Source organism: Protomyctophum bolini (genome assembly GCF_963924005.1).
Source record: "Protomyctophum bolini genome assembly, chromosome: 7".
In the NCBI taxonomy this organism is placed as follows: domain Eukaryota; kingdom Metazoa; phylum Chordata; class Actinopteri; order Myctophiformes; family Myctophidae; genus Protomyctophum; species Protomyctophum bolini.
Window position 1 is genome coordinate 18,974,415 of NC_137868.1, and position 26,420 is coordinate 19,000,834.

A 26,420-nucleotide genomic window follows, 5' to 3' on the forward strand; every position below is an offset into this window, starting at 1 on the left:
TTAACCCATTAAGGCCTGAGGCCGATTCTACAAATTTGTGCCTTCTAGTTCTCAAACTTTCAAGATGTTTCATAAAATAGCAGACAGTACATGAGCTTGTATATCTGCTTTGGTAAATGGTAAATGGTGCATTTTATATAGCGCCTTTATCCAAGGCGCTTTACATAGATTGTGCATTACATTCACCCATTCACACACCGATGGCAGCGGAAACCATGCAAGGCACCAACTAGCACATCGGGAGCAATTAGGGGTTCAGTGTCTTGCTCAAGGACACTTCGACAGTAACCTCTGGGGGAGCCCGGGTTCGAACTGGCAACCTTGCGGTTCCCATCCAGGCACTCTACCCCTGAGCCACCGCCGCCCCGCTTTTTAATGGGTAAAGCTAAAATCCCAAATGACACAGATGTGCTTTTTATCCCCTGTCTTGTAACTCACTCTATTCTATCAGATAGATTTATAAACTACTGTAGTTGATACCTTGTCTTGCCAGTGATTATTCAAGTTGTCCCATTTCCCAGTTTTAATGTGTCAGCCATCATGTTCACACAGTGATTCTTCACAGACAAACTGAAAGGTCCTTCTCTCTCTACCATGTGCATTTCTGTGCATATTTAATTGATTTGAAATTGATAGGGCTAATCTTATCATTACAAAACCCGGTTCTGCTTATTATTATTCTTTTGGCGTTTCTTTTTTAATTAACTAGTTTTTGCTATTTACGAACATATTCGTATCCCCCTTGAAGTACAGTATATGAAGTGGCTAGGCCGAAAATCAGCTTTTAACATTGGTCCTGTTGCTAAGCAACGCCTCCGTCACCTCCAGCACTAGGATCTTTGCACGGCCCCATAGACTTCTGTTCTGTAGGATTTTCAACACCATATAATTCTGGAAATACGAGCACTGTCCATGGTAATCACCAGCCATTCAAAGTTCGGATGTAATTTGTGATTTTGTCTCTCACCGCTCCCGACATTACAAACGTTTCTGGCGTAAACGGCATGAGCTAATGCTAATGATAGCCGATGGTTACAATGGTGGTCTGGAGGCTGGTTAACAGGATGTGAACATGAGGAAAAATCACTGGATCGGCTGGCAAAGGTTAACTACACTTTCCTGCCACCGCAAAAAATAGTTAAAAACAAATCAACTTCCTGTTGAAGAGCCTAATCTGATGCAGTCAGGTATCTTCTTCCTAATTCAAATAGTAAAAGAAAGTAGACATTTTTATTTGAAAGTAAATTAGTGCTGAACCGGGTTTGTATTGACATTATCCACATTGTTCGCATTTATGGTACGTATGTGCTAGTAACTTTGAAAATCTGTTTCCCTATGCAAAGTAAGTCAATGAGGAGTCGAGGATACTATTTTGGATTATCAATTTCTATTTCTATAGATATTTCACCCCCCCTACCAGAGTGTCCTATTGCTTTAAGAGGGGGAGGGGGGGGGGGGGAGAGGTATAAGAGGATGAGAGGATAAGAGGATGAGATCTTTTATGTTCAGGGCTCATAATCTCACAAAAATGTTTTTTACACTCTCACGGGTCAACTCAGGACTTTCGGCTCATTATTGTAAAGACGAAAATAGTATTAAAAAGTTGCATTAAATTGAAACCTCCCAGAGAATGTGATGATTCAATGGTTCAATTATGTGAAGCTAAACTTGTTGAGCCCTGCGTTTCTGCCTGTTTAAACACCTCAGACCGACAGAAACAGTGTATGTATGTGACCAATGGTTACATACTGTACTTGTACTGTACAAATGTGTTAATGTACAGTGTGTGTACATTAACACATTTGGCTCCATTTGTACTCTCGGAGTTAAAGTAACCCTCGTGATTTTCCAGTTTTAGTACAGTTGTGACTCGCACAGTCTTTATGTGTGTGTAATACATCTTTCATCCTGGTTTCCTACTTTTTTCCTTTGTTTTGAGTCTGCATTCCTCTTTCAGTCTGTGCGTCAGGCAGCTGCTGTGTATTTATGTATGTGTCTGTGTCTGCAGAGGTGGTAAAGTTACTACAGTAAGTACATACTCAAGTACCATATTTAAGTACTTGAGAATTCCATATTTTTGATACACATACTGTACTTCTGCTCAACTCCATCTCAGAGGCAAATAGTGTACTTTTTTCTCCACTACGATTATTTAATTTGTTACTTTGTTGATTTAGATTATTCTTACGAAACATAATATTTACCAAATCAATAAAATAAAAAAAACTAAATACTAAGACAAATAGCTGATCTACAAGCTCACAACGAGCTAGTAGATCAGCTGTTATTGAAAGATTTCGACACATTTTGAACATGTGTTAATCATACCATGCATAATGCTTACTACTAACGAATTTTGACTACTTTGTTACTTTAAGTACATTTGTTTGGTGCTTGCGCGTGCATGTGTGCGCGTGCATGTGTGCGCGTGCATGTGTGCGCGTGCGTATGTAGGAACCCTAAGATGTTATCACAGTATTCATGGGACAGAGGAGTTCTCGCGGTGCCAAGTCAAATAAGAGAAATGGCTCAATATTTCCCGTCCGTGCTACAGCATGCTAACCAGCTTCCTGACAGTAATTAAGTGTTTTGTTTTAGATGGTTTTCCATTCCATTGTTTCTTTTGTTTTGTATCGTTTTAATCGCCCGTATCACATCCTCCCTGTCCCCACACTTCCCTTGATCTTGCTAATAATAATAATACTGCTAATAATAGTGTTTTGTAATGTACCTCTGAGTATATCTCTGACTTCACATCTGTCATAGCAACAGATCAAAACAAAATCCTTTGAGCAAGTGTTGACCAAGGTTATGGTCAAAGCATAACGCAAAATGATACAGAGGCTTGTTTCCATTGTGGTGCATTGCACATTTGCACTTAGCCAGTAAAACATACAATACAATATAAATGCAAAACCTATTGGAATAAAGCGCAGTATAATCATATGGTATATTGACAGAGAAATATACCATTCTACTATCAAGGTCTTGATGAAGTGAAACTATTCACTTGTATTTTGAGGACAGGACTTCTTTTAGGTTCGTTTTGAGTTTGTTTTGGGAGTTGAGATGTGTTTCGGTAGGTCATTCCACATTTTGCATAATGACTAAATTGGGGAGAAAAAGGGTGGTTAAAAAATGCAACACCTACCTGTGACATCATGAGTCATGACTATATGTTCCTGAGCATATCTCTTCAAGTCTGACTATTATACTTAAACACGTGGGTGGTACTACGCACCAAAAACATAGCCGATCTAAAAGCTCACAACGCGTCGCAGCTTGTGAGCTAGTAGATCTGCTATCTTTGCTGTGCAACTAATTATAACCGTGGCTTTTCCCAGTAATGGACGTTTGGGCTGCATAGTCTACAGCTGCTATAGTGTGTAATGAGCTGTTTTCATGTACACATGTGGGTGTGTGAGTAATAAGTGGTCATTGTGTGTGTGTGTGTGTGTGTGTGTGTGTGTGTGTGTGTGTGTGTGTGTGTGTGGGAGGGGGGGGGGGGGGGTGTTCATCTCTAGGGTCAGTGGTTGGAGTTTCGGTTCGGCATGTAGTAATCTGGGAGTGAGGGTGAATTAATTTTTGTCATCTTAAGCCTGAATGCAGTCAATGGAACTCAATGAAAGGTCGCGTGTGTGTGTGTGCGTGCGTGGCGTGCGCGGCCAAATATCCCACTATAGTAGAATTCCAATATTGTCCTGATTCTTACAAGAGAAACGGTTGTTTTCTAGTTTAAAAAGAGTTTAGTTTACAATAAGGAAAATATTTTGGGTGGGGTTTGGGGTTAGGTTTGGGGTTTGAGAATCATGGCTGATGTATACTTTGTTGCACGCCAATGTCGTGCACCAAAAGCGCAGTGTGTGAGCTTGCTGTGTTTTGGCATTTAAACAATTGTCTGTCCTAAAATGTTGATGTGTGTTGTGTTGTGTTATGTTGCAGGGATGTGTGTGAAGTGCAACAAGGCGGTGTATGGAGCCAGCCAGGCCTGCCAGGCCATGGGCAGCTTGTACCACGACAGCTGCTTCACCTGCAGCGCATGCAGTAAGTACACACACACGGTTGCTTCACCTGCAGCGCATGCAGTAAGTGTACACACACACACACACACACACACACACACACACACACACACACACACACACACACACACACACGGCTGCTTCAACTGCAGGCGGCACATGCAGTAAGTTAGTACACACACAGCTTCACCCTAAATGTTAAGTGTCTTAAGTGACATGCTCTGTCCTTTAATACTCTGGTCGTGTGGCCTCCTAGCTAACAGCTCTCGCTAAACCCCCTGTTGTGTTCAGACGAGGAAGTTGTACCTTGTTACCTCTGTCACCCGCTGCCCCCGAGCGGCGATCCCACAATCTGCCGCGGATAAGAGTGAGAGGCGTGTAGTGCTGGCTGGCTGGTGTTTGGTTTCTGGGTGTGTCGGTCATTCCTCCGGCCCACACAAAGAGCACAGGGCTGGGAACCACACTGTGGTGAACACGGCTGCTTTCTGGAGAGCAGCAAAATGCAGCTTCAGTCAGTCACCTGATGAACACACTGCACCAATCACTAGTTTGCTCATTCATACTTTTTCCTATTCAACAATAACAACAAAGTTATTTAATAGAGGTTCTAACTTGATAGAGAATGTGGCTCCAACTGTCTATTGTCTGATAATTAGCACCATTTAATCTAGCTGTAGAAAGCTCTATTATAGAGCGTCGCAGTCCCCGCCCCCTTTCAGAACGAGCGGCCATTAATATTTCCCATAGACATTTCAAAAAGTATTTAATTAAAGACCTTTAAATAAATACTCTGCTCCTGACAAATCATGACAATATTCATGACAATTTTGGGCCAAACAAATAATTACAAGAAACATTTGTTTGGTCCAACAAACCCAGTTGGCTTCGTCAGAGGCTTAAAGGTCTTTAAATAAATACTTTCTGAAACGTCTACGTGAAAAAAATAATGGGAAATTCTCTTCCGGGCCGCTCGTCGGGGCGGAACTGCAACGCTCTATTACAACATCACTTAGTAACTGTTTCCAGTGGTTAAAAGGCAGAGAATGTGGAGCTTGCCATTGAAGTGCCAACATTATTTTTTACAGCTGTGCTTCCTGCCAACCAGAAACATATCTGAACTGTAGTTAAAGTTAAATAATCTTAATCATTAAGCAGCAATAATTTTGGACAACAGGGAATATGTTTTTGTAATACTTTATACCAAGTGCATCATTTATGTGATTGATTGCACTTGGTAACTAGTTTTTACATTTGGCATGGTGTTAGGAAGGAGCATATCGTTTGTAAAAAAAACATCGCAATGTAGTTGGTCCCAGTATTCCTTTTGCATAGCTCCTGGCGGCCATTGAAAATGATGCCTTTCCAGAAGTTATTTTTTCCAAAATCATTAGTATGTTATTTAGCACAGCAAATCGTAACAGGGGGGGGGGGGGGGGCTGACCCAGGTAGCTACACCAATGCAATTTCACCTATTGCATTGGTGAAATAAATAAAATTAAGCTCAAGTTGTCCGTTTGTGCACAAACGGACAACTTGAGCTTAATTATATTTATTTAATTAGTCTTTGACAAAATGCTAACCTACTGTAATGAGTCTTTTTTGCCAGTCTTTCTGTGCATACTGTACTGTATGTATGCATTTGTCCACCACAGAGTGCTTGAAAACATGGCGCCCTGGGTGTGCACCTCTAGCTGGCATTGTTCCGTCTCAATCCATGTAATTGACTCATTGTGTCAGTGGATGATTGAGTGATGGAACTATCACATGCGCAGACAAATTCTTTAGGCCCCAGGCTTCAGTGCTCTGATAAGGCTTTGGGATCCTGGACTATTTCATCTCCAGCCAGACCTCACCAACCCTGACAGCTGATCACATGGAAGGCCTTCCCTGAGCAGTGGTAGAAGACTTACTCTGGATTTGTCTTTACTACTTGCAGCTCAGCAATACTAAAATGTATATACTCTTAATTGTTAGGTTAAGTAAAAGTCCTGTAAAGTTTTAAAAGTCCTGTAAAGTTAATGTACTTAAGTAGCAGATCTACAAGCTCCAAACGTGTGTTTCGAGCCCACGGATATTTCGTGTGACGCTGTAGTGTGATGAAGTACGACAAAAAGTTGTATTATGGAGATAGGAGGTTTCTGGCCGACAGCGAAATGTTAGTAATGTTACATTCTACCACTGTGGCGTTCTTCTAGCAGCTGACATGGCTCGCCAGCCTGGATGAGTCTGACCACCAATTAAGAAGCCCCCCTCCCCCTGTTGTGGTGGTCTATGTGTGGCACAGTGATGACCCCTGTCCAGGCTCATTATTCTGCACCCCCTCTGAACTCAGTACGCACACACCCACACATCTGTGTGTGTGTGTGTGTGTGTGTGTGTGTGTGTGTGCGCAAGTGTACACACACGAGACATGTGCGTGTCAGCAGATGAAAAGAGGGAGGCGATCGCTGAAAGGGAAAGATAATGACATCTTAAAGAGGAGAGAGCGGCATGTGTGTTCGTAGCAGTGCATACCTCTCATAGCTGTCTCCCATGTGAGGGCTGAGGGCACGGGGGGCTGCTGCCTGCCCCATGGCCCCCCAGGGGGAGAGCATCCTGGCTGGGGAGGAATGCAGGCTCCAGAGGCCCCTGTGTGGAGGAAGGACACAGGGTGTCTGTTATGTCAGCTGTGGGCCCCGAGAGACGGAGGCACGCTAACACGCACACGGCACACACGCACACACAGTGCCCACTGTCTTGCGAGGAATCTCCCCTCCTCAGATCTTCACTGACCTTCACACTTGTTGAGTTGAGTTCCATAACAAAGACTTTATGACCGTAAGCCCCCACCCCCCCAAACATATAGACTCCATCTCCTACACCCCCCCCCCCCCCCCCTACAAGGTGCCAGTGAGGAACGATGAAGATGAGTTGAGGAGACATTGTGTGTGTGTGAGACTGTGAGTGTGTGAGTGTGTGAGTGAGTGAGTGAGTGAGAGTGCAGGCTGTTGTTTCAAGGGGTCTGTGCAGGGGGGCTTTCACCTGAGGCTTCCCATTGGCTGCCTGGACAGTTACTAGACTGAGAATAACCAACCTTAAGCCCTCTCTCAGCCCTGCAGAAGCCTGGCGCTGATTAAGACCTGTTTGTAAAGGGGGAGAGGGGGGTTATGAGCTAATCTACGGTACCACTACCAAAGCAATCAACTGGAGCGGGTACGAGGCCCGTAGAAGGAGAAAGAAAGTAAAATAATGCCCTACTTGATCGCACAAAAGTATCAAAAGTAGCAGATCTACAAGCGCGAAACATGCCGCGAAGCGACACGCTTTGAGCATTTGGATCTGCTACTTTACCTATTTTAAATTTTGAATCCTGAATAGTCACAGTTTTGGACATAATGAGGTTTCCACCCGACGGAGAAGTGGTTAATGCTGGACTTGGTGGGAGTGCGTAGACGGTCACGGCACAGTGCTGAATGGGGGTTTGAGTACAGGCACCGTCTTTCACGTCCCACCTGTGCAACAGTAGCCCCTTCATCCCAGCCAATCACCCGTCTGTAGAGCAGGGGTGTCCTCTACCTCTTCGGAGCACTGACTGATCCCCTTCTGTCTCAAAGTACTGCTTTAATTGCAGTTTAAAATAGGTAGGCTGTGCATACGTATACATATGTAGTGAGTAATTAGTCTAGAACTCTCGGTCACCACATTTTTGTACAGATTATAAACAAAATCCTATTTTCCTCTCAATTTTGCAGAACCCCATGCAGTACCGGAAAACGTCCCTAGGGGTTTGCATAGCCCTGGTTGAGGACCCCATGCATTAGATAAAACAAACCAGGATGTTACTGGTTCTGAATGGTACATAGTTTTGTGACTCCGGGGCCTTGAGCGAAACCTCCCATTTGCGTTTTACTTGGATCAGATTACTTGAGAAGATTACTTTTGCTTCTTTAACACATTCATATTGTATGTGTTTCAAGTTGGACCTGAGATCTGATCTGGGATTCAATCTTAACGCAAACAGTCTGCAATACTGCTTTGTGTGAAATAAATTGCCTGAGATGTAGATCACTGAGTCTCAGGGGTTTCTGCGAAGTGCAACTCACATGAGATAACTCGCGGGATTCTGCAGAACGTTTGACGTGTAAAATCCCCCAGCTTTTGTTTTCATTGCACAGGTATTTACATTACACACACAATACACACAGGTATTTACATTACACACACAATACACACAGGTATTTACATTACACACACAATACACACAGGTATTTAGCATTTTCATGAAAGAGAATAAATTGCTCCTCCTTCCCGGGGTCTTCAAACCGTCAGACTTGACTTCTGTCTTTAATTAAAAGTCTTATCTAAATCCTTCTGCCTCTCTGACTTCCAAAGGGGGGAAAATGCAGGAATGTGAAGAAAAGGAAGAGCCTGAGTCTCCCGACATCCTCAAGTCATCCTCTCCACACTGTCACACAGGATGTTTGTCAGTAATTAACCCGAAACCGCAAAACCCTGACCGTTGATTTTAAAGGACTAATTCACTTCAACACGCGTCTGGATTAATTCTCTAAGTCTACTCAGGCCCCCCAGACAGTTTTTATGTTGCTTGATTCAATATTGCATCAGGGGGGACTCCTATACTGTATAAGCCCATTGGACCTTGAACACACGTGACACGTCCCTGGTTCTGGTGACTTACAATTGTCCTAATGCATGAGGGAGCCGTGTTTATGATATATATTTTAATTTTTGTATTTCTTAACTTTTTTTTAATACATTTTCTATTAATGAAAAAAGTAAGTAAAATTATTGATAAACAAATATTGGAAAGAAAAAAACAGCCCCCTAACGCATTAGAAGGTCATGCAAGAGGCTGGGCGTCGGCGCGGCCATGAAACTGCCGTTCACATTATGTTGCCAGGGAAGGGAAGGGAAGGGAAGATAATGTAATAATGGGGTAGAAAGAATTTCAGATGATGCTGATTTTCAAAGACTCAAGAATCACGAGTCTACTTCTAGGAGTCAGAGGGACACTGTGTTGTGGACTTGTTGTTTTGCATTCATTAGTCTGCGTCTAGGAGTCGGAGGGACACTGTGTTGTGGACTTGTTGTTTTGCATTCATTAGTCTGCGTCTAGGAGTCGGAGGGACACTGTGTTGTGGACTTGTTGTTTTGCATGCATTAGTCTGCGTCTAGGAGTCAGAGGGACACTGTGTTGTGGACTTGTTGTTTAGCATTCATTAGTCTGCGTCTAGGAGTCAGAGGGACACTGTGTTGTGGACTTGTTGTTTTGCATTCATTAGTCTGCGTCTAGGAGTCAGAGGGACACTGTGTTGTGGACTTGTTGTTTAGCATTCATTAGCTGGAAGGTTCAAAGAAACCTGGTGGAAGAACAGCGTGTGCTGTAACCGTTTCGGCTCTTTCATCTCATTCTGTGCTCAAGATAGAAGCCAGATGTAACTGGTTTATTGTCTTAATACTATCGTCTTGGTTGTGCAGAAACCTTGAATCTCCTTTAAGTCGATGCTTAAACTTTTTAATTTCGAATACAGGCCTCTGAACAGTGTCCTTTTATAATGGTGGTGTAGAGTACTGAGGTCCTGATGTCACTCGTTCATCCCCTGGGTTGCGGAAGTCATTTCTCGATGGAGAATAACATTGGGTCATCTTAAAACCGTCTTGTATAAGCATTGTGATCCACAAATAAACTGTCTCAGCGATATTGTCGGGGTGGCAACTCGTTTATGGTAGTCAATCACTCATATTTGATAGTCTGTTTCTGATGAAAATGTAACTAATTCAGTGACAGTAATGCAAGCGTGTTCATCAGTTCATTCTTTATATCCATATGAGTCAAACCGATGGGATCATTTGTTTATTTTTAGAACACAGTTCTTATTTGACACTAAAACGCAAAACGGTTAAGTTATGCGAGAACGTCTACTGAGTGGCAAAAAAACTACTTTCTGGAGGGAGAGAACGAAGAACGCTCTTATTCACCCCTCTTCTTTTACCCCCCGCCCCCACCCCACCCCACGCACTCTGAAGAAAATGTGTGGAATGTTCCCCCTTCCTGTGGGACCTGGGCAGACGTAGCGAGGTGTGTGTGTGTGTGTGTGTGTGTGTGTGTGTGTGTGTGTGTGTGTGTGTGTGTGTGTGTGTGTGTGTGTGTGTGTGTGTGTGTGTGTGTGTGTGTGTGTGTGTGTGTGTGTGTGTGTGTGTGTGTGTGTGTGTGTGTGTGTGTGTGTGTGTGTGTGTGTGTGTGGAACAGGAGCCTCCGCATTCAGACCATAGAGCCATCATTCTAGCTTGCAGACAGACAGGAAGTGCTCTCTGTGTGTGTACTTTTATTACTTTACTTTTGAAGGCCAAAAATAATGTCTGCACAAGTCTGGTAGAATAAAGTAATAGATATTGTTGAGGACCATTTCCCTGGTCCTACCAAGAGAAATGGTTGTTGAGTGGTGCTAGCCACTCCTATACAGCCCCCCATTCTGTGTTGCCTAGAACTGGATTTCTGAAAAAAATCAGTAACATTATGAAGTACATCTCAGTGACATCACAAAGATGTTGAAAATGAGTGGTATTCCCCTTTAATCACTGATGTCTGTCTGTCGCTAATTGAATTCAACGGCACACATTTTCCCCTGGTGTGTCAGCCGTCGGCACGGGTGCTACAGCCTGGTCCAGATGTTCGCCCCTGTGTCCCAACTGTCACACCACACACACACACACACACACAGACCCGGCTCTGTGTGAGTGTGTGTTGTTCCAATCAAATTATATCGGGAGGACACTAGACCTGCCATTAAAAGAAATGCAGTTTATTTGTTTTGGGGCGTCTGGGAAATTAACAAGCGTACGTGGCGGTTTGCTACCTTCCACACAGGCGATATTTGTTCAAGTAGATGTACTCGATTACTGTGTTACTTTTACTTTTCCAGAGTATTTTTTTCCCCACGACTCAGTGGCAAATATTGTACTTTTTCACTCCAGTTATTTATTTTGCAGATAACAAAACATACATGAGTCACTCTCACCATGCATAAATCATTCAAGCTCACAACCATCATACAAGCTCACAAACTGTTGAAATGGGCCATTCGAGTCTGGAGTGAAATGTCTTAACCCATTCAAACTGGTCATGACATGAAAAAGTTTGAGAACCACTGACATGGAAACATTAGGTTTTTCAGAAAACTGTTTTAAAGACAATTGTTATAAGGACTTATCACATAAAAAAATCAACTTTTTCAATTTCCTTTGTGTTTTTGGGGCTCCCATATGTGTTTTCTATCCCCACAAATAACCAATTTTGAACAATCAGGCTTTCATGTCATATGGGTGCTTTAATGGAAATTAATCTCAGGAACAGCTCGACTGATTTTGTCCTCATCGTGATCATCAATGTCACCCTGCCTACTTTGTATAATTCCTCCTCTTCTTCAGTCTTCAGTTCCAAATTTGCATTTCCACTTTGTTTACAATGTCCACCATTGTTTATTTTCCAAGCTGGCATGGAATGGAAACGAGCCTGGTTTTATCTAGCATCAATATTATAATGACTCAAATATTAAATAATCTGCATACCAGCACCCCCACCACCTCAGGACATTGCGGTACTGCAGCTAAAACTGCTTTCAAAGTCCATAAAGAAATGACAAGGACTGGTTATATCAGAGTGGTGATTGAGGCTCAAACCATTAGAAATAAGTTTGAGGCACATGATTTAAAATATTAAAAGCAGTTTTAAAATGCATGTTATTTGCGCTTGAATGTATTAAAATGCTCTGTTTCACAGTCCTGTTCCTTTTTGTTTACTTGTTTTTTGTTAGGTCGAAGGTTAAGGGGGAAAGCGTTCTACTACGTCGGAGGAAAGGTGTTTTGTGAAGAAGACTTTCTGGTGAGTGACAGGTGTTGGTTGATGTAAGGCTCTTTTAAAGGTGCTGTTTGTTGCATAGTTTCTGTTAAATGGTCATTATTAATATGCTCTGTGTTTGTTCAGTAACAGGGGTCTGACTCCCTGTCTCTCCAGCTGTTTAGTAAACAGAGAAAATACATTTTCAGGTCAGGATACCAAATTCATCCAATCAGGAGAGAGAACTCATGCAGGACACAGGAGAAGCGAGTGAAATTGTAAGTAATGAAACAAATAAATGAGCAGACAAGACTGGAGGTGGAACACGAGCTGATAATAATCTTTGTGCAGGGTTCTCTCTGTTACTGAACAAATACTGTAATAATACTGTGTCTCTATACTAATACTATATTACTATCGTAATATAGATAGAGCTTTAATGTCTTTAACAATATCACCTTTAGTTTCTTTTAACAACAAAATATCTCTAACACTGTTAAATACATTTGATTGTTAGCACATGAATCCTATGTCTTTTCAATTCTGCACAGTAAAATCCTCAGTGTTAATTTATGTGACTTAGTTACAAATGGATAAATTTGATTTTACTGTTTCAGAGTCACTTCCTTTTCCACAGACTATGGGCTATATCTTGCTTACCCCTTATCCCTAAACTTATTTGCCTTTTTTTTAAAAAACCTTTTAAAATATGTCAAATAGCTACAAGCTACTAATATCTACAAGCTCACAATGTGTCGATGGAGATGGAGTTGAACCATTTTAAAAGGCAATATGGGGCCCTATAACTTTAAATCCATCCTTAACTGACGTCATTCCTCAGAGTCTGCAGGGGTGAGTTCAAATGCTACATTACAGCCTCCAAGGAAAGTGCATGCCATGTGGTGGTCCTCATATTCTGAGCACCTTATTTCCAACTCAAAAAGTGTGGCAGGTCTTTCCCCCCTTGGCCCCTTTGCGATTATGTGGGTGTGACTTCTAAACGTCAAAGTTAAACGGGAGAGTTTGACCCCTAAACATAAAATTTAAACAGGAGAGCTTGACCCGGTGGCCGGGCTTCGAGCATCTCGCGCAGTCATTCCCGTATCGCTTTCCTCCTCAGGGTGGGATCGGGGGGGGGGGAGGAAGGTCAGTAACTAGAGATGGTACTTAGCGATGGTTTATGTGGGGCTGGTGGACGTTTTAAGCACTTGAACCCCAGCATCCCTATTCTGGTTGGAACGTATGGCAAAATATGGCCGATCTATAAGCTCACAACGCATCACAACTAAGTTGACAACGTGAGCGTGTAGATCTGCTATCTTTTGGTGAACATATTTGGTGTAGAGTAAACGAGCGTACTATGTACAGTGAACACTCAAGTCTCAACTCAATTAATTAAAGTTTTTGGTGATGATGGTGTACAAGAATGTCTTCTGTTCAGAGCAGAACCGGGTCAAAGCTTTGCTGTGTTTACATTGCTGATTAAAAACAAGAACTCATGCCAGGTTAAACAAGCGCTCTCTGTTGTGCATCTGTCCCCATTTTTTTCTTTCTCTCCCATATTATTATTATTATTATATTATCATGTATGTTTCTGTCACAACCTCGTGTCCGTTGTTTGCGTCAGTTTACGACGTTCTGTTCATGGTTAAATCACGGTGTTTCGTTATGGCTTTCCTGCTCTCCAGTTATAACATTAGCAGCTGCTGTCAGTAGCTTCGAGCTGCGGCGGTGTTGCATGCAGTGTGGGTGCAGTCTACCGTCGTGCGGGGGTGCAGTACTTAGTTTAGACTAGTCATTGGTTAGACCAGTCATTAGTCCTACAACCTATCTCAAACCCTCACCCTAACCCTAACCTCTAACGGGGCAGCACAACTAAACCTAACCTTAACCGTCTCCCAACCCTAAACGCACCCCTCACCAACCTTAATCCGGTCGACGAGACACCGGAAGTGTGGTCGAAGTGCGGAAGGCCACACTGCCACTCAAGTGTCTACTGGCCACTCACAGCGTGTCTTTTCCGGGACGTATCAATTCAATCCAAAGAGGCTTTATTAGCGTGAGAAAAAAACGTTTACATTGCCTCTGATTGGCCTACCGAACGAATGCTCTGTGACGCACAAAGCTTCTGTGAAGCACCGAAGCTTGCCCTCACTTGAGTACAGACATCCCCGATCTGAAGGAGGCGTCTACCTTTCTATGTCTATGGTTCTCCACACCGGGTGGCTGTCGCAGTGCTAGGCCTGTCACAATTATTCGCAATTATTTTTGCATACTCTTCAAAATCGTTTCCATGTTGAAAAATACAATGAATCGTCAACATAATGGTGATGACAGCTGCCCTACACAGTGGCCCCAGCCAGCCTCATCCTTCTCTTTCTGACCTCGTCTGTGACCCACAGAGTGGAAGGCCCACGCCGTGATCTGCGTTTCTGATGTGGTCCTCCCCCCTATGTGACACCAAATGCCATTCTTGGCATTCTTGTGTGGACGCCACCCAGTGCCTTTTCCACATTAATTCACAGAACTGTTGCAGAACTCCACCCATCTAAATACTGTAGTTTTGTAACAAATGCCACGACTTGGTTTGGTTCCGCCTTAAGACCCTCGGAAAGATCCGAGATGACTCTGCGAGTCAATGATTAATGCAGTACACAGAATATACACTAATCCTTAACATCTGTGATTGTTTTAAGAGTGCATATTTCCACGTCACTTGTTTTGGTTACTGCCCTAGAGAAACATGGTAGAGCCTTTGGATTATGTATGTGATTTCATCAGCACATCAAACAGAAGCGTGATAATACTAGTATAAACTATGGGAAGTATGGGATTGATTGAGTCTGTCACCCAGATCTAGTAAAGAAAGACTCTGTAAAATCCTCTGTGTTAATTTAATCTGCAACTCCAAGAATGTAGTGTTAAATTAGAGTAGACAAGTGGAACCAAAATGTGGACCATTTATTCACTATTGAAGTTCAACTGACTCTGAGGAAAAGATTAGTGAGTGATGTGTTAAATTAAATTGTAATCTTTTGTCCAAATGAGTGTATGAAGATGTGCAAATGATTGTTCAAAGAGTGCACAGGTCCATTTGGTTCCTCTTAGAGTTTATTTAATGCTGAGGATTTTACAGTGTATGCTTTTTCAGTTCCTCTTTGACCTCAGTGTCAGACCGTCGTGACGTGGCTGTGACTGTGTCATATTGTGACATTTGTCCCCTCCTTGTGTTTCAGTACTCTGGCTTCCAGCAGTCTGCAGACAAGTGCAACGCATGTGGCCATCTGATCATGGACATGGTGAGTGCAAATAGGGGGTGTGTGTGTGTGTGTGTGTGTGTGTGTGTGTGTGTGTGTGTGTGTGTGTGTGTGTGTGTGTGTGTGTGTGTGTGTGTGTGTGTGTGTGTGTGTGTGTGTGTGTGTGTGTGTGTGTGTGTGTGTGTGTGTGTGTGTGTGTGTGTGTGTGTGTGTGTGTGTGTGTGTGTGTGTGCGTGTGCGTGTGCGTGTGCGTGCGCGTGTGCGTGTGTGCGTGTGCGTGCGTGCGCGCAGAGGCAGATTCCTTCCTCAAACATTCAGTAACTCCACCCGTAATAAGCTTCCTGTGGGCACATCTGGATAACTACTCGGGAGGAAGTGGCGACTGTGGTGTGTGTGTGTTCACTTTTTCCTTTTTAAGCATATGAGCTCTAGCATCTCTATTCTGGGCATGTCATAATAGACGAACAGCATTTGGTTTGTGAAGCAAAACGGGGGGGGGGGGGGGGATAAAAAAAATTGTGATATTACCGCACATTAAGTGGCTCAAGGGTAGCCATGGCTGAATAGTTAGAGAGGCCGCCTGGGAATGAGAAAGTTGCCGGTTCGCCCCCCCCCCCCCCCGGCCTCGCCCAGTCTATGTGACGAAGTGTCTCTGAGCAACTCATTAGACAATATTGACCTATTCGTTGGGAATGCATGCCCACCGTTGCCCGGTTATGCAATATCCATTGAATGAATTGAATAACATTGAATGTTACGCAACAGACTCTCCCAGCCTGTGGAGCGATGCGATCGGTTTTATCAATCTCCGTCCTTTTGATCAATCTCCGTCCTGAGTGCACTGCTGGGCGTTACGAATTGATTGAACGGAGAACTCTGTCCTTGCCGCTCAGGGTGTAAACGACATGCACATCTACAACCCGAATTTGGGCAGCTGCTGAGCGACGAACAGTAAAACAAGGACCAATAAGTAAACAGTCGCACACTGAGGCATCTGCCACACTCCAATGTGGCAGATGCTTTATTGCACCACAAAAAAGCTGTGACGTTTCGAGCTCAAAGCTCTTCCTCAGACTTTTTGTGGTGCAACAAAGCATCTGTCGCATTGGAGCCTGGAACTCACTCCCAGCTCACATTGAAGCTGCCCCCACCCTCGCCACGTTTAAAACCACAACCCACCTTTTCAGACTCTGATTCCCTGCCTAATTTCCCTTTTTTTTTTTACATTTTAACCGTTTTCTCCTAATCAAGTTGTTTTGCAAAGCGACTTTCAGTACTCACGCTATATAAATATATATATATGTATTATTATGGTAACCCTTAAAGGAGTATTATTACAGATGGATAGAGCCCGCACACCAGAATAGGTACTTTTTTTTTTTTTTGGCAAAGGCGGGTTGTGGACAGAAAAACGAGGTCCCGCGTTCTTGGGCAAAGATTGTTTAATATTCATCTGCCAGTGTTTCAATCCTGTTGTGGATCTTCATCAGGTCATCCACAACGGGATCAAAACTTTGTCAGACAAATATTAAATAAAGAAGTATTTTTTTGTGTGTGCAGGCTCTATCCATCTATAAACTGAAGTCTCTTTAGCCCAGCCGCCCACCTGTTGATGTGCGTTACCTACTTACCTCTTTAAAGGAGTATTAAGTATGAGTATTAAGCACACACATACAAGCTGGTGGGAAAAGCTGTGTGTGTGTGTGTGTGTGTGTGTGTGTGTGTGTGTGTGTGTGTGTGTGTGTGTGTGTGTGTGTGTGTGTGTGTGTGTGTGTGTGTGTTCTTGCGATGACAAAGTAATGAGTTGAAGTGTACCAGCATAGGAACACGAGTGTACATGTGTTCTCCATACACACCCAGCATGCTTCATGTACAGCCAACAGTAAAGATGGTGTACGTATGTCTCAATTACGTATGTCCCCAAAAAAGAACAATGGTTCTTTTGTCTTGATCTCTTTACTAAAAAGACAGAATGAAGTCTGTTCATAGTGTATTGACCTAATATTCTCCTTCTTTGTGTGTGTGTGTGTGTGTGTGTGTGTGTGTGTGTGTGTGTGTGTGCGCGCGTGCTCGTGTGTGCGTCGCAGATCCTTCAAGCTCTTGGGAAGTCGTACCACCCAGGCTGTTTCCGCTGTGTCATCTGCAACGAGAGTCTGGATGGAGTGCCCTTCACTGTGGACACGGAGAACAAGATCTACTGCATCAAAGACTATCACAGGTACTCATGGTTGATCTACTGCATCAAAGGCTGCTGGCAGCATAACGACAAACAAAGTCAGTCAATAAGTACCCAATGACATAATTGTGGAGGCAGACGCTCAAACAAACACAGCTTCTTTTGGCAGGCAATTACACCTCTGAGAATTTCGAACTAGCTGAACACCACTAACCTGACGCTGCCAGATCCAAGAAGCTTTCTACACAAATTTGTTTCACAGCTTATTGGGATCTGGGATCTCGGAAGCAAATTTGATGACGGGGCTGTTCCTTTTTTTCAAGATACTTGGTAGATGATTGGATGGGACCGTCTGTCTATCACCGTGTGGGCGTGCAAACACAACCAATCATATTGACGTGTCTATATAGCTTCACATCCGGTTTCGCACATATCCCGCGCTTAGCTCACGCTGATTGGTTCGGTACGGAACGGATCGGATCGGTGTTAGCTGAACTCCCTGAGAGATCCCAGATGGAAGCTGTGTTGGGGAACATGGTTACCCAATACCGCCCCCATCACTGCAGAGACACAAATACGAACGTTGTGTGTGTGTGTGTGATTGGCCAGACACTAAGGGCTCCATTTTCGTCACCGCTAAACCCCTTATCCCTAAACTTCTTTTGCCTTTTTTTTACTATTTTGAAAAACATTTTTGAATAGTTCAACTAGCCAATCTACATTGACACGTTGTGAGCTTGTAGACTGGCCATTTTAATTATTCAAAAATGTTTTGCAAAATAGTAAAAAAAAGTTTAGGGATAAGGGGTTTAGCGGTGATGAAAATTGAGCCCTAAATGTGCAACCTATTGTACGTACAGTACTTGACTATTTTGTCTGCTTACTTGGGTGCAGATGACGCCAAAGTATGATGAATGTAGGAAATTTATCACAGAAAGTGTGGGTGAATCCTGGTGGCTCAGAGCAGTGCATGGCCTTAACACCACACTGACACAGAACCAGCTGCCATCCCCACTTCACTTCACTCTGCTTTTCTCACAAATGAAGAAAAGATGTTGACATTGTTAAAAATATCAAAGGGAAGTGTTTGAGTCCATTAAAGAGTGGTATTGATGTTTGTCCTCTGCTAAGCTATGTTTAAAACGAAAGCACGACCAGATCAGGTTCAGGGGGTCCACGGTGGGTTGGGTTTCCCTCTGTAACACCCCCCAGCTCCGCCACGTGCGCCAGACACTTGAGAAGGCTCTCAAGGAGTGTGTGTGGGTGCGGGGGAATACTTGCTGTCCTGTTGCAGTTGAAGGGGGGGGGGGGGGGGGTGGCCGTTGCACCTCTCGGGCTAAACGCAGGGGTCTTGCTGGCTGAGGGATGCGAACAACACAGCGACTGAGGCTGCGAGCGAGTGGAAAAGCAGCACAGCTTGTGACTTTCTGCTAGAACAATCAGTGCGCTGTGAGCTGCAAAAAGTAAAAAAGAAAACCTGGATGCTCACTCTCTCCACTTAAACTCTCCACTGGTTTTATGGAAGGAGGACAAATGCCACTGCATCACCAATGTTATGTAATTATGGTCACCTGTGGATGCACTGTGTGCAGACCAGTACAGTATAGCATCGCTGTGGGCAGAAACCTCTTATCTCCATATTCTTTTTGCGTTTGTTTGTTTTTGTTACCCTCTTGGGTCCATTTGGTTCGATTGTGTGCACTCTCAGAGTTGAGGTGGGGTTATTGATTAAATGGCTCTATATTCTGAGCGCAATCGCTGTGGCTATTTATGTATGTCAGACTCAGTCATGGCCCTGGACACTGAGACCCTGGGTGCAGACATCCAGGTGCCAACCATCTGCAGGCAGGGGAAAAAATGAATTCATTTAGCTTTTGGATTTGTTTTGTTTTCCTACTCTTTAACGATTGGTGGAATGATGTGCGTGAGAGAGAGCCAGCACATCTGCAGACCTGGCATACCCTTATCCCTGCTTAGTGGAACCAGAACCCTGGCTGATACTAGGGTTGGTTGAGAAGTGTAGACCGGCCGTTGCAGTCCGAGAGGGAAAGTGTAGGGTCAAGTCAACTTGTCATCAATGTAACTTGTGCTCATATTTAAAGTTGTGAAAGCCTGTCCATGCCGAGAACGATAACTACTGTATTGTATGTTCTTTCAAAACAATCCTATTTCAAGTGGATGGCCCCACAACACGTTCAGAGCAAATTGATGACGACCAATCACAATTCATCCAAACTGACAGGGTGTGGACTACCCTTCGCCCAAAACTGCAAAAGCATCTGTGACATTTTAGATTTTTGCTATTCAAAAATAGCAGATATACTGCACTTGTATATGTGGCGTGCTACTTTTGAACATTTAGAAAAATCTGTGTGAGAACTACTGATTCAGACAGGCATTTGTAGAATTGACCTCAGGTCTTAAATGGTTAAGGATTGAAAGGGGTACATACACCAGACATGCACAGTAGCATTACAATAATCTTAGGCTCAGGGTTTACAGTTGAAAATGTTCTATCGTGACATCGTTTCTTTGTTTGTGTGACTCTCCCAGGGTCCTGGCTCCTAAATGTGCAGCCTGTAACCAGCCCATCCTTCCCTCTGAGGTAAGACCACGTCAACCTGCAATACGGAGCACTTTAGTCATGAGGATTATGTCACAATGCTGTGTGTTGGTTCAAAGTCCTGTGGACAGGTTCAGTGCCAATACATTACGGCATGCTCTGTTATCAAATGGCCTACTCCTGTTTCAGTTTACGATAGACTGATAGCTAAAATAAACCACAATCAACCCCTGTAACTGCAGACTGTGGTTAAAGGTGGTGAGGTCATCCTTTCACGAAGAAAGGTGAATAAGAATCGTAATCACTTCTTTGAACATTCCTACAAGGAAGCATTTGTCACACCGTGACTGCCCAACAAAACAAATGACTGATGCAAAACTACATCAAAAATGTAGATACAGTATTTTTGTAACCAGCTTTACAAAAAAGATTCACAGTTTTAAATCTTTAACAAAACCGACACAAAAGCACTTTCAACCTGGTGTCCCCATTTTGACATAGGCAGGGTTTTTGTGATTTGAGCTGATACCTATGTAAATTGTGCAGCCTTTTACCGACTTGTGTATTTCCCCTTCTAGATAGGGCTCTCATTCCATCTCATTTAGATCTATCAGCCATCAGATACCAGCACGATATATATATATATATATATATATATAGATAGATAGATAGATAGATGGTTTCTGCCAGACAGTGATGTATAAATGTCCTGTGTTGAACTGATGAAATGAAAAATAACTGTACCAGCGAATACAATGTCGCGTTATCCAACCCTGTCGACCTGTGTCTCATGTGGTTACAGACCGATGAGCTGCCTGGAGGTGAACTTGAGTAACAGGCAGTGGCGTAAAGTAACATTTACCCAAGTACTGTACTGTACTGTAGAGATATGTACTTGGTAACTTCCCCACCACTGGTGGTACTGTAGGTGGTAACTTCCCCACCACTGGTGGTACTGTAGGTATTGGATGTCTCAACGTCGTGCCCCTAAGGAAGAAGTGAGGATGATTTAGCGTGTGCGGTAAGGTATCCCTTTAAAGACCTGGTGATGTGGAGCGAGGGGAACGTGGTCTGAGGCGTGCGTCAGGCGATCAGCTTTCCCTCTTTTAAAAGAGTTGTTCACCTGGTGAACTTTAGCCAGCAGGTGTTCAGTAAACATGCCATGCTTGTGTCACCGTTCGTATCGTGTACCAATGGATCCCAATATAGTTATTATTTAGTCACAAGCTGTTGTTAATACTTTTCATTTGTTAAATATGTGTAAAGCAAACACACTTAATCACTTTCGACCATTATTTGCAAAAAACATTTGAACTTTTTGTTTTTTTGGTGAAAGGCAAAAATAGCTGAGCTTGTAGATCAGCTATGTTTTCTACTTTTGAGCTATACTGTCATAAAATAGTTATAAGAAAGTAACATTAACCTAAACACACAATCCAAGTCCATTTGAATACAGTAAAAAACAAAATGTTTTAGCTGTGCGTTAAAAGAACAGAGTTTTAGTAGACCTGCAGTTTTCTGGGAGTTTTTTCTAGATATTCATGTGGTACATAAAAACTGAACACTGCTCTCCCATGTTTAGCTTTGATTTTAGGGAAAGAAAGCAGACCTTTCCCAGTTGACCCGAGAGGTCTGGATGGTTCATATCACATCACACAGTGAACCATGCTTGCTAAACCAACAGTATTCTTTTTGAAATTGACATGCAAAGATCCAAGAACTGGAGTGATGTGCTCCACTTTCATGGTATTAGATAAAGTGTGGCTGTACTCTGCCACTCTGTGTCTGTTTGCAGATGGGTAATAAATAATCAATAGGCTCTTGTCCTATTTTAGACCACCGACTAAAAGAAAATGCCAGGTGTGGGAGGTGCATACAGTACTTAAGTACACACTAATTTATTAAATGTACTTACTCTCCACCACTACATACAGTACTTGTCAGAATGCAGCTCCAAACCTCCAAAATTAGAGCTGACTTTGCTGGAATGCCCTCCCCTCCTCTCACAGTACCATACGTGGGTATTCAGAGGAGGGGTACAGTAGCGTGCTCATACTGTATGTACAGAATGTGTGCAGGAGGGTTACTTAGTTTGTCCCGCACCTGCATGAAATTTGTCACGCTTATTCTGTCACCACAAGAATGCATGACGTAAGCACAAAACTCAGGCTATTTGGTTTATCTTTGTTTGTAAATCTTGCACACCTGCTTTTTACAGTATGTTAGATTTATTTCCGTATGGGTCTGAATACCTTTATCTTTGGGTCAAAGTGTTTATTTTTACAGTATGTTAGATTTATTTCCGTATGGGTCTGAATACCTTTATCTTTGGGTCAAAGTGTTTATTTTTACAGTATGTTAGATTTATTTCCGTATGGGTCTGAATACCTTTATCTTTGGGTCAAAGTGTTTATTTTTACAGTATGTTAGATTTATTTCCGTATGGGTCTGAATACCTTTTTATCTTTGGGTCAAAGTGTTTGTTTTTACAGTATGTTGGATTTATTTCCGTATGGGTCTGAATACCTTTTTATCTTTGGGTCAAAGTGTTTCTTTTTTGAGGGGTGCTAGTCTGGCTTTGTGTCCCGTCTGTGACATCACGTCTGTGGCCATGACGTTTGTCGTTATGTTATGACGTTTTTTGTTCCGTAGAAACGTTCAGACCAAGTAAATGGCAAATGACATCACGTGAGTCAATATAAATACAACTTAGAACGCTTTGGCCGCCAGCATTTATTGATAAATTGTGATATAATTCACACCTGCATTTTTCCCTGTTCATCTCTTATTTTGAAGAGCCAAAACTCCAGACCGGATGTTATGATCTTATGTTAGGTTGTGTGATTTTTTTTTGAGGGGCCCATGTCTAGCTTTTGGTGTGTCCACAAACATTAAATTCCCATTGACAATGAATGGAAGATTTTACGTCATAGTGTCTGACTCTGAACAAATACAGTTTTACGTCATGATGATGTACGATAAGAGCGCCCCTCACTTCACACGGGTGTGATTTTATTTTTTATTACATGTGGTTTAAAATGCTGTTCATGTGAATGTTATTGGTCGGTATTACGACCCGGACTAGGGGAACCTTGGGTCGCAACATCAAAATGGGCTCCCTCCTACCCAGTTCCCAATTCAGACAGACTTTAGGCTTTAGGATTTATTTGAGTAAAACGCATTACAGTGTACAATACCTCAGCGGGGGGACCGAAACACAAAACACAACTCACAAAGGAAATCAAAATACAAAGTTGAATTATTATTATTATTATTTTATTTTTTTCATTTGTGCTGTATTTATGGACATTTCCTGATTCTTCGAAGATTTTAGTATTTGTGCTGCCATGGGGTTGTGGGGGGGGGGGGGTGTATATGTGAATAATTGCTTTGAAAATACTATGTTGTAAAGAAAAATCAATAAACATATGTTTTAAAAAAAAGAAAATACAAAATTGACAAAAAGAGAGGTCACCCACTCCTACATACCCATGGCATTACATCTAGATCACAAAGCTAAAATCTGAACAAAGTTCTGGTACTTAGACCTTGGCTAGAAGGAAGACATCAGAATGACTGAGCTTTATAGAGGAGCCTGTTCAAAGGAGCCAATCACCAGCAAGGTCCACCTGCAGTTAGCCACTCCCATTCATACACCACTCCGTCTACTCACACAAGCTCACTCAACACTCACTCAATCACTGCTCATCACACAGTCACCCCAGCTGATCCTCCATCAGTCACTCCTCATTCTCTCTCTCTCTCTCTCTCTCTCTCACACACACACACACACACACACACACTAAGGGAAAAAGGACAGGAATATACACATGAGGCATTGAGGCAGGATGTGGAATGTTTGCAGATATGATTGACCTACAGTATCTGTCCATGTCTGTCTGTCTCTAGGGGTCAGACCAAACCATTCGAGTTGTATCCATGACCTATCTGTCCATATGTCTGTCTCTCCATGGGTCAGATGAATGTTTACTGATATGATTGACCTATCTGTCCATGTGTCTGTCTCTCTCCAGGGGTCAGCCGAATGTTTACTGATATGATTGACCTATCTGTCCATATGTCTGTCTCTCTCCAGGGGTCAGATGAATGTTTACTGATATGATTGACCTATCTGTCCATGTGTCTGTCTCTCTCCAGGGTTCATGCCGAATGTTTACTGATATGATTGACCTATCTGTCCATGTGTCTGTCTCTCCAGGGGTCCGATGAAACCATTCGAGTTGTATCCATGGACAAAGACTACCACGTGGAGTGCTATCACTGTGAGGTGGGTTCAAAACAAACTTTTAGTCAAAACGTGCATACCTGTAGACGCACATCCTATGTGGTCGCTGGCATGTAAAACATGAAACCTGCCAGGTGCACTGCTTTTCTTGTTAATTCGTTGCTGGGCTCAGTGCGTGGTGTGAGACCAGCAACGTTGTATCGTTAAGTCTGGATTTGGCTCTTTGTGACAGAGAAATTACCTCAGACGATGTTCACATTCACACTACAGCTGGTAGTGCCACGGCTGCTTGTCAAAGAGCTGTTATGGTAAATGCTGCATTTATATAGCGCAGAGTTCTTTGTTAGCGCCAACCTGCACATCGGGAGCTATTAGGGGTTCAGTGTCCTGCTCAAGGACACTTTGTCACTAACTCTGGGGGATCCTGGGATCAAACTGGGAACCTTCCTGTTCCCATCCAGCCACTCTACCCCTGAGCCACTGCCGCCCATGAGAGCTAGAATGAGAGCTTAATTCATTTGTAGGGCTTAATTGCAAGCTAAAGCTTAAATGCACTAAAGCCCATCGTCAATTTAACTCCCTAGGGTGTACAAATGTAACCAAATTGACCCGTAACACTCTGGGGATTTAAATGAAAGCAGAGGATTTTATAGAGAGAGGCCGGGGAGCACCTCAACTCTGTCTCATGATTTTTACTTGAGCACATCTCCTGTTTCGCTGGAGGCTGAGTGACTGACAGCTCTCATTGTTTGGAAACAAATCAGCAGCTCCTCAGGGGGACAGGGGAGCATTTTTGTCCAGGCCAGTGGTTCTCAAACCTTTTCGCATCGCGTGCATTTGGCCGCAGACCCCCGGACAAGATTTAGGTTGAAACTTTATTTATTTTATTAATTGCAGCTTAATTGTAAATAGGTTTAAAGAGGTGGAAGACGTTTCTGATTCTGTATGAACTCATTTAGCGGGGGGCTTTAACATAACGGCTGAGGTTTGCCAAGCTCGCCGTCATACTGACTGTTATGCCTTTGCTATGAACCTCGTGTTCATACCTGCTACTTTTTTGTGCTACAGTATTATGAACAAATCTCTGATTTCTCTTTTGACCCGCTCCTTTCCCGTTTTGTTTTCCTCCTTGCTTTCTTCTGCTGAAAAAAATATAAATAAAAGAATAATTCCACTTTTCAGCTGTGACGATGTGACAAAGTGTGCAATGCTCCTCTTCCTCTGTGCTGTAGGACTGTAAGATGGAGCTCAACGACGAGGAGGGTCACCGCTGCTACCCACTCAACGGTCACCTGCTGTGTCACTCCTGTCACCTCAAACACATCGAGCCTGGCTGCTCCTCGCCCATCGCTGCCTCCTCCTACCAACGCTAGATGTTGTCAAACAGCGCCATCTTGTGGATCTCCGGAGAACTGATCAGACTATTTTTTCCCCTGCCAAAGAATGCTGTTTACTCCACTGGTCCAAGTGGGTCCAGGGGGCTACCGGGGGGCTCTAACTCTGAGTGTACAGATGGAACCAAATGGACCCTTTAACACTGACAGGTCCCAGAGAAAAAGTTATATTAAATGGGGGGTCTTTGGAATTAAAAAAGGTTGAGAATTTGTGAACTAAACTGGAAGCCCAAATTGCACTGTAAAATCCTGTGCTTTGTTTTGTCTGCTCTATGAAGCCCCTTTTCCACTGGGGTTGAATCGGTTCCATTTTCTTTTCTGGACTAATTTTGAACCAAATTAATCTGTTCAGACCTAAAAGTTGGTGCGGAACTGGAAAAAAAAATCTTGCCCTGAAGTGGGAACCAAAGTTGGCATGTCACTATTCAGGTTGGAAGATACAGATGTGATATAAACCACCCTAAGAAATAAAGAACGGAACCAGTTCTAGAACCAAAGTTCTTTTGGTGGAAAAGGGGTCTGAGAGTGTACACATGGTACCAAATGTGCTTTTTTCCCTGTTATCAAAGAGCACCATCTAGTGGCTCTCTGGAGAACATGGGTCAGGGTTACAGACCCTGGAACCCCATGTTAAGAACCAGTGGTTTATTCAAGCCTGTTGAGATGTTTATTTGATGTAATGAGCTGTTGTGCCTTGAAAGCAATGGCCACGTTCATTTCTGTCACAGACGGATGAAATCATTTTCCAAAGCCATTGTCTCCTGGAACACAGTGAAACAAGTCATTACACCCACTGAATACTGATTTTGTAAATATCACTTTTGCATTGGCTGTGTACATATTGGAAATACATTATAAACTGTCTGTACTGTGCCTTTTCAGCTTCAGTGACTGACACCGGTTCACCTTAAGGGTGCAGCTGATG

General features: G+C 43.1%; 1 protein-coding gene across 2 annotated transcripts in view; it reads left to right on the plus strand.

Moving 5' to 3' along the window:
• The window catches only part of limd1a (LIM domains containing 1a), a 37,550-nt gene extending 11,689 nt beyond the window's left edge, over positions 1-25,861 (plus strand). The window contains exons 3-10 of one of the 2 annotated variants that reach the window (XM_080768462.1): positions 3,943-4,044; positions 11,837-11,904; positions 12,069-12,137; positions 15,096-15,158; positions 17,204-17,334; positions 19,846-19,897; positions 24,075-24,143; positions 25,334-25,861. In XM_080768462.1, coding sequence (XP_080624588.1) covers positions 3,943-4,044; positions 11,837-11,904; positions 12,069-12,137; positions 15,096-15,158; positions 17,204-17,334; positions 19,846-19,897; positions 24,075-24,143; positions 25,334-25,474 — 695 coding nt within the window. In that variant the 3' untranslated portion in view covers positions 25,475-25,861. The remainder of the gene's footprint in view (positions 1-3,942; positions 4,045-11,836; positions 11,905-12,068; positions 12,138-15,095; positions 15,159-17,203; positions 17,335-19,845; positions 19,898-24,074; positions 24,144-25,333) is intronic. The other variant, XM_080768463.1, reaches the window with a different exon arrangement.
• The last annotated feature ends 559 nt before the right edge of the window (positions 25,862-26,420 follow it).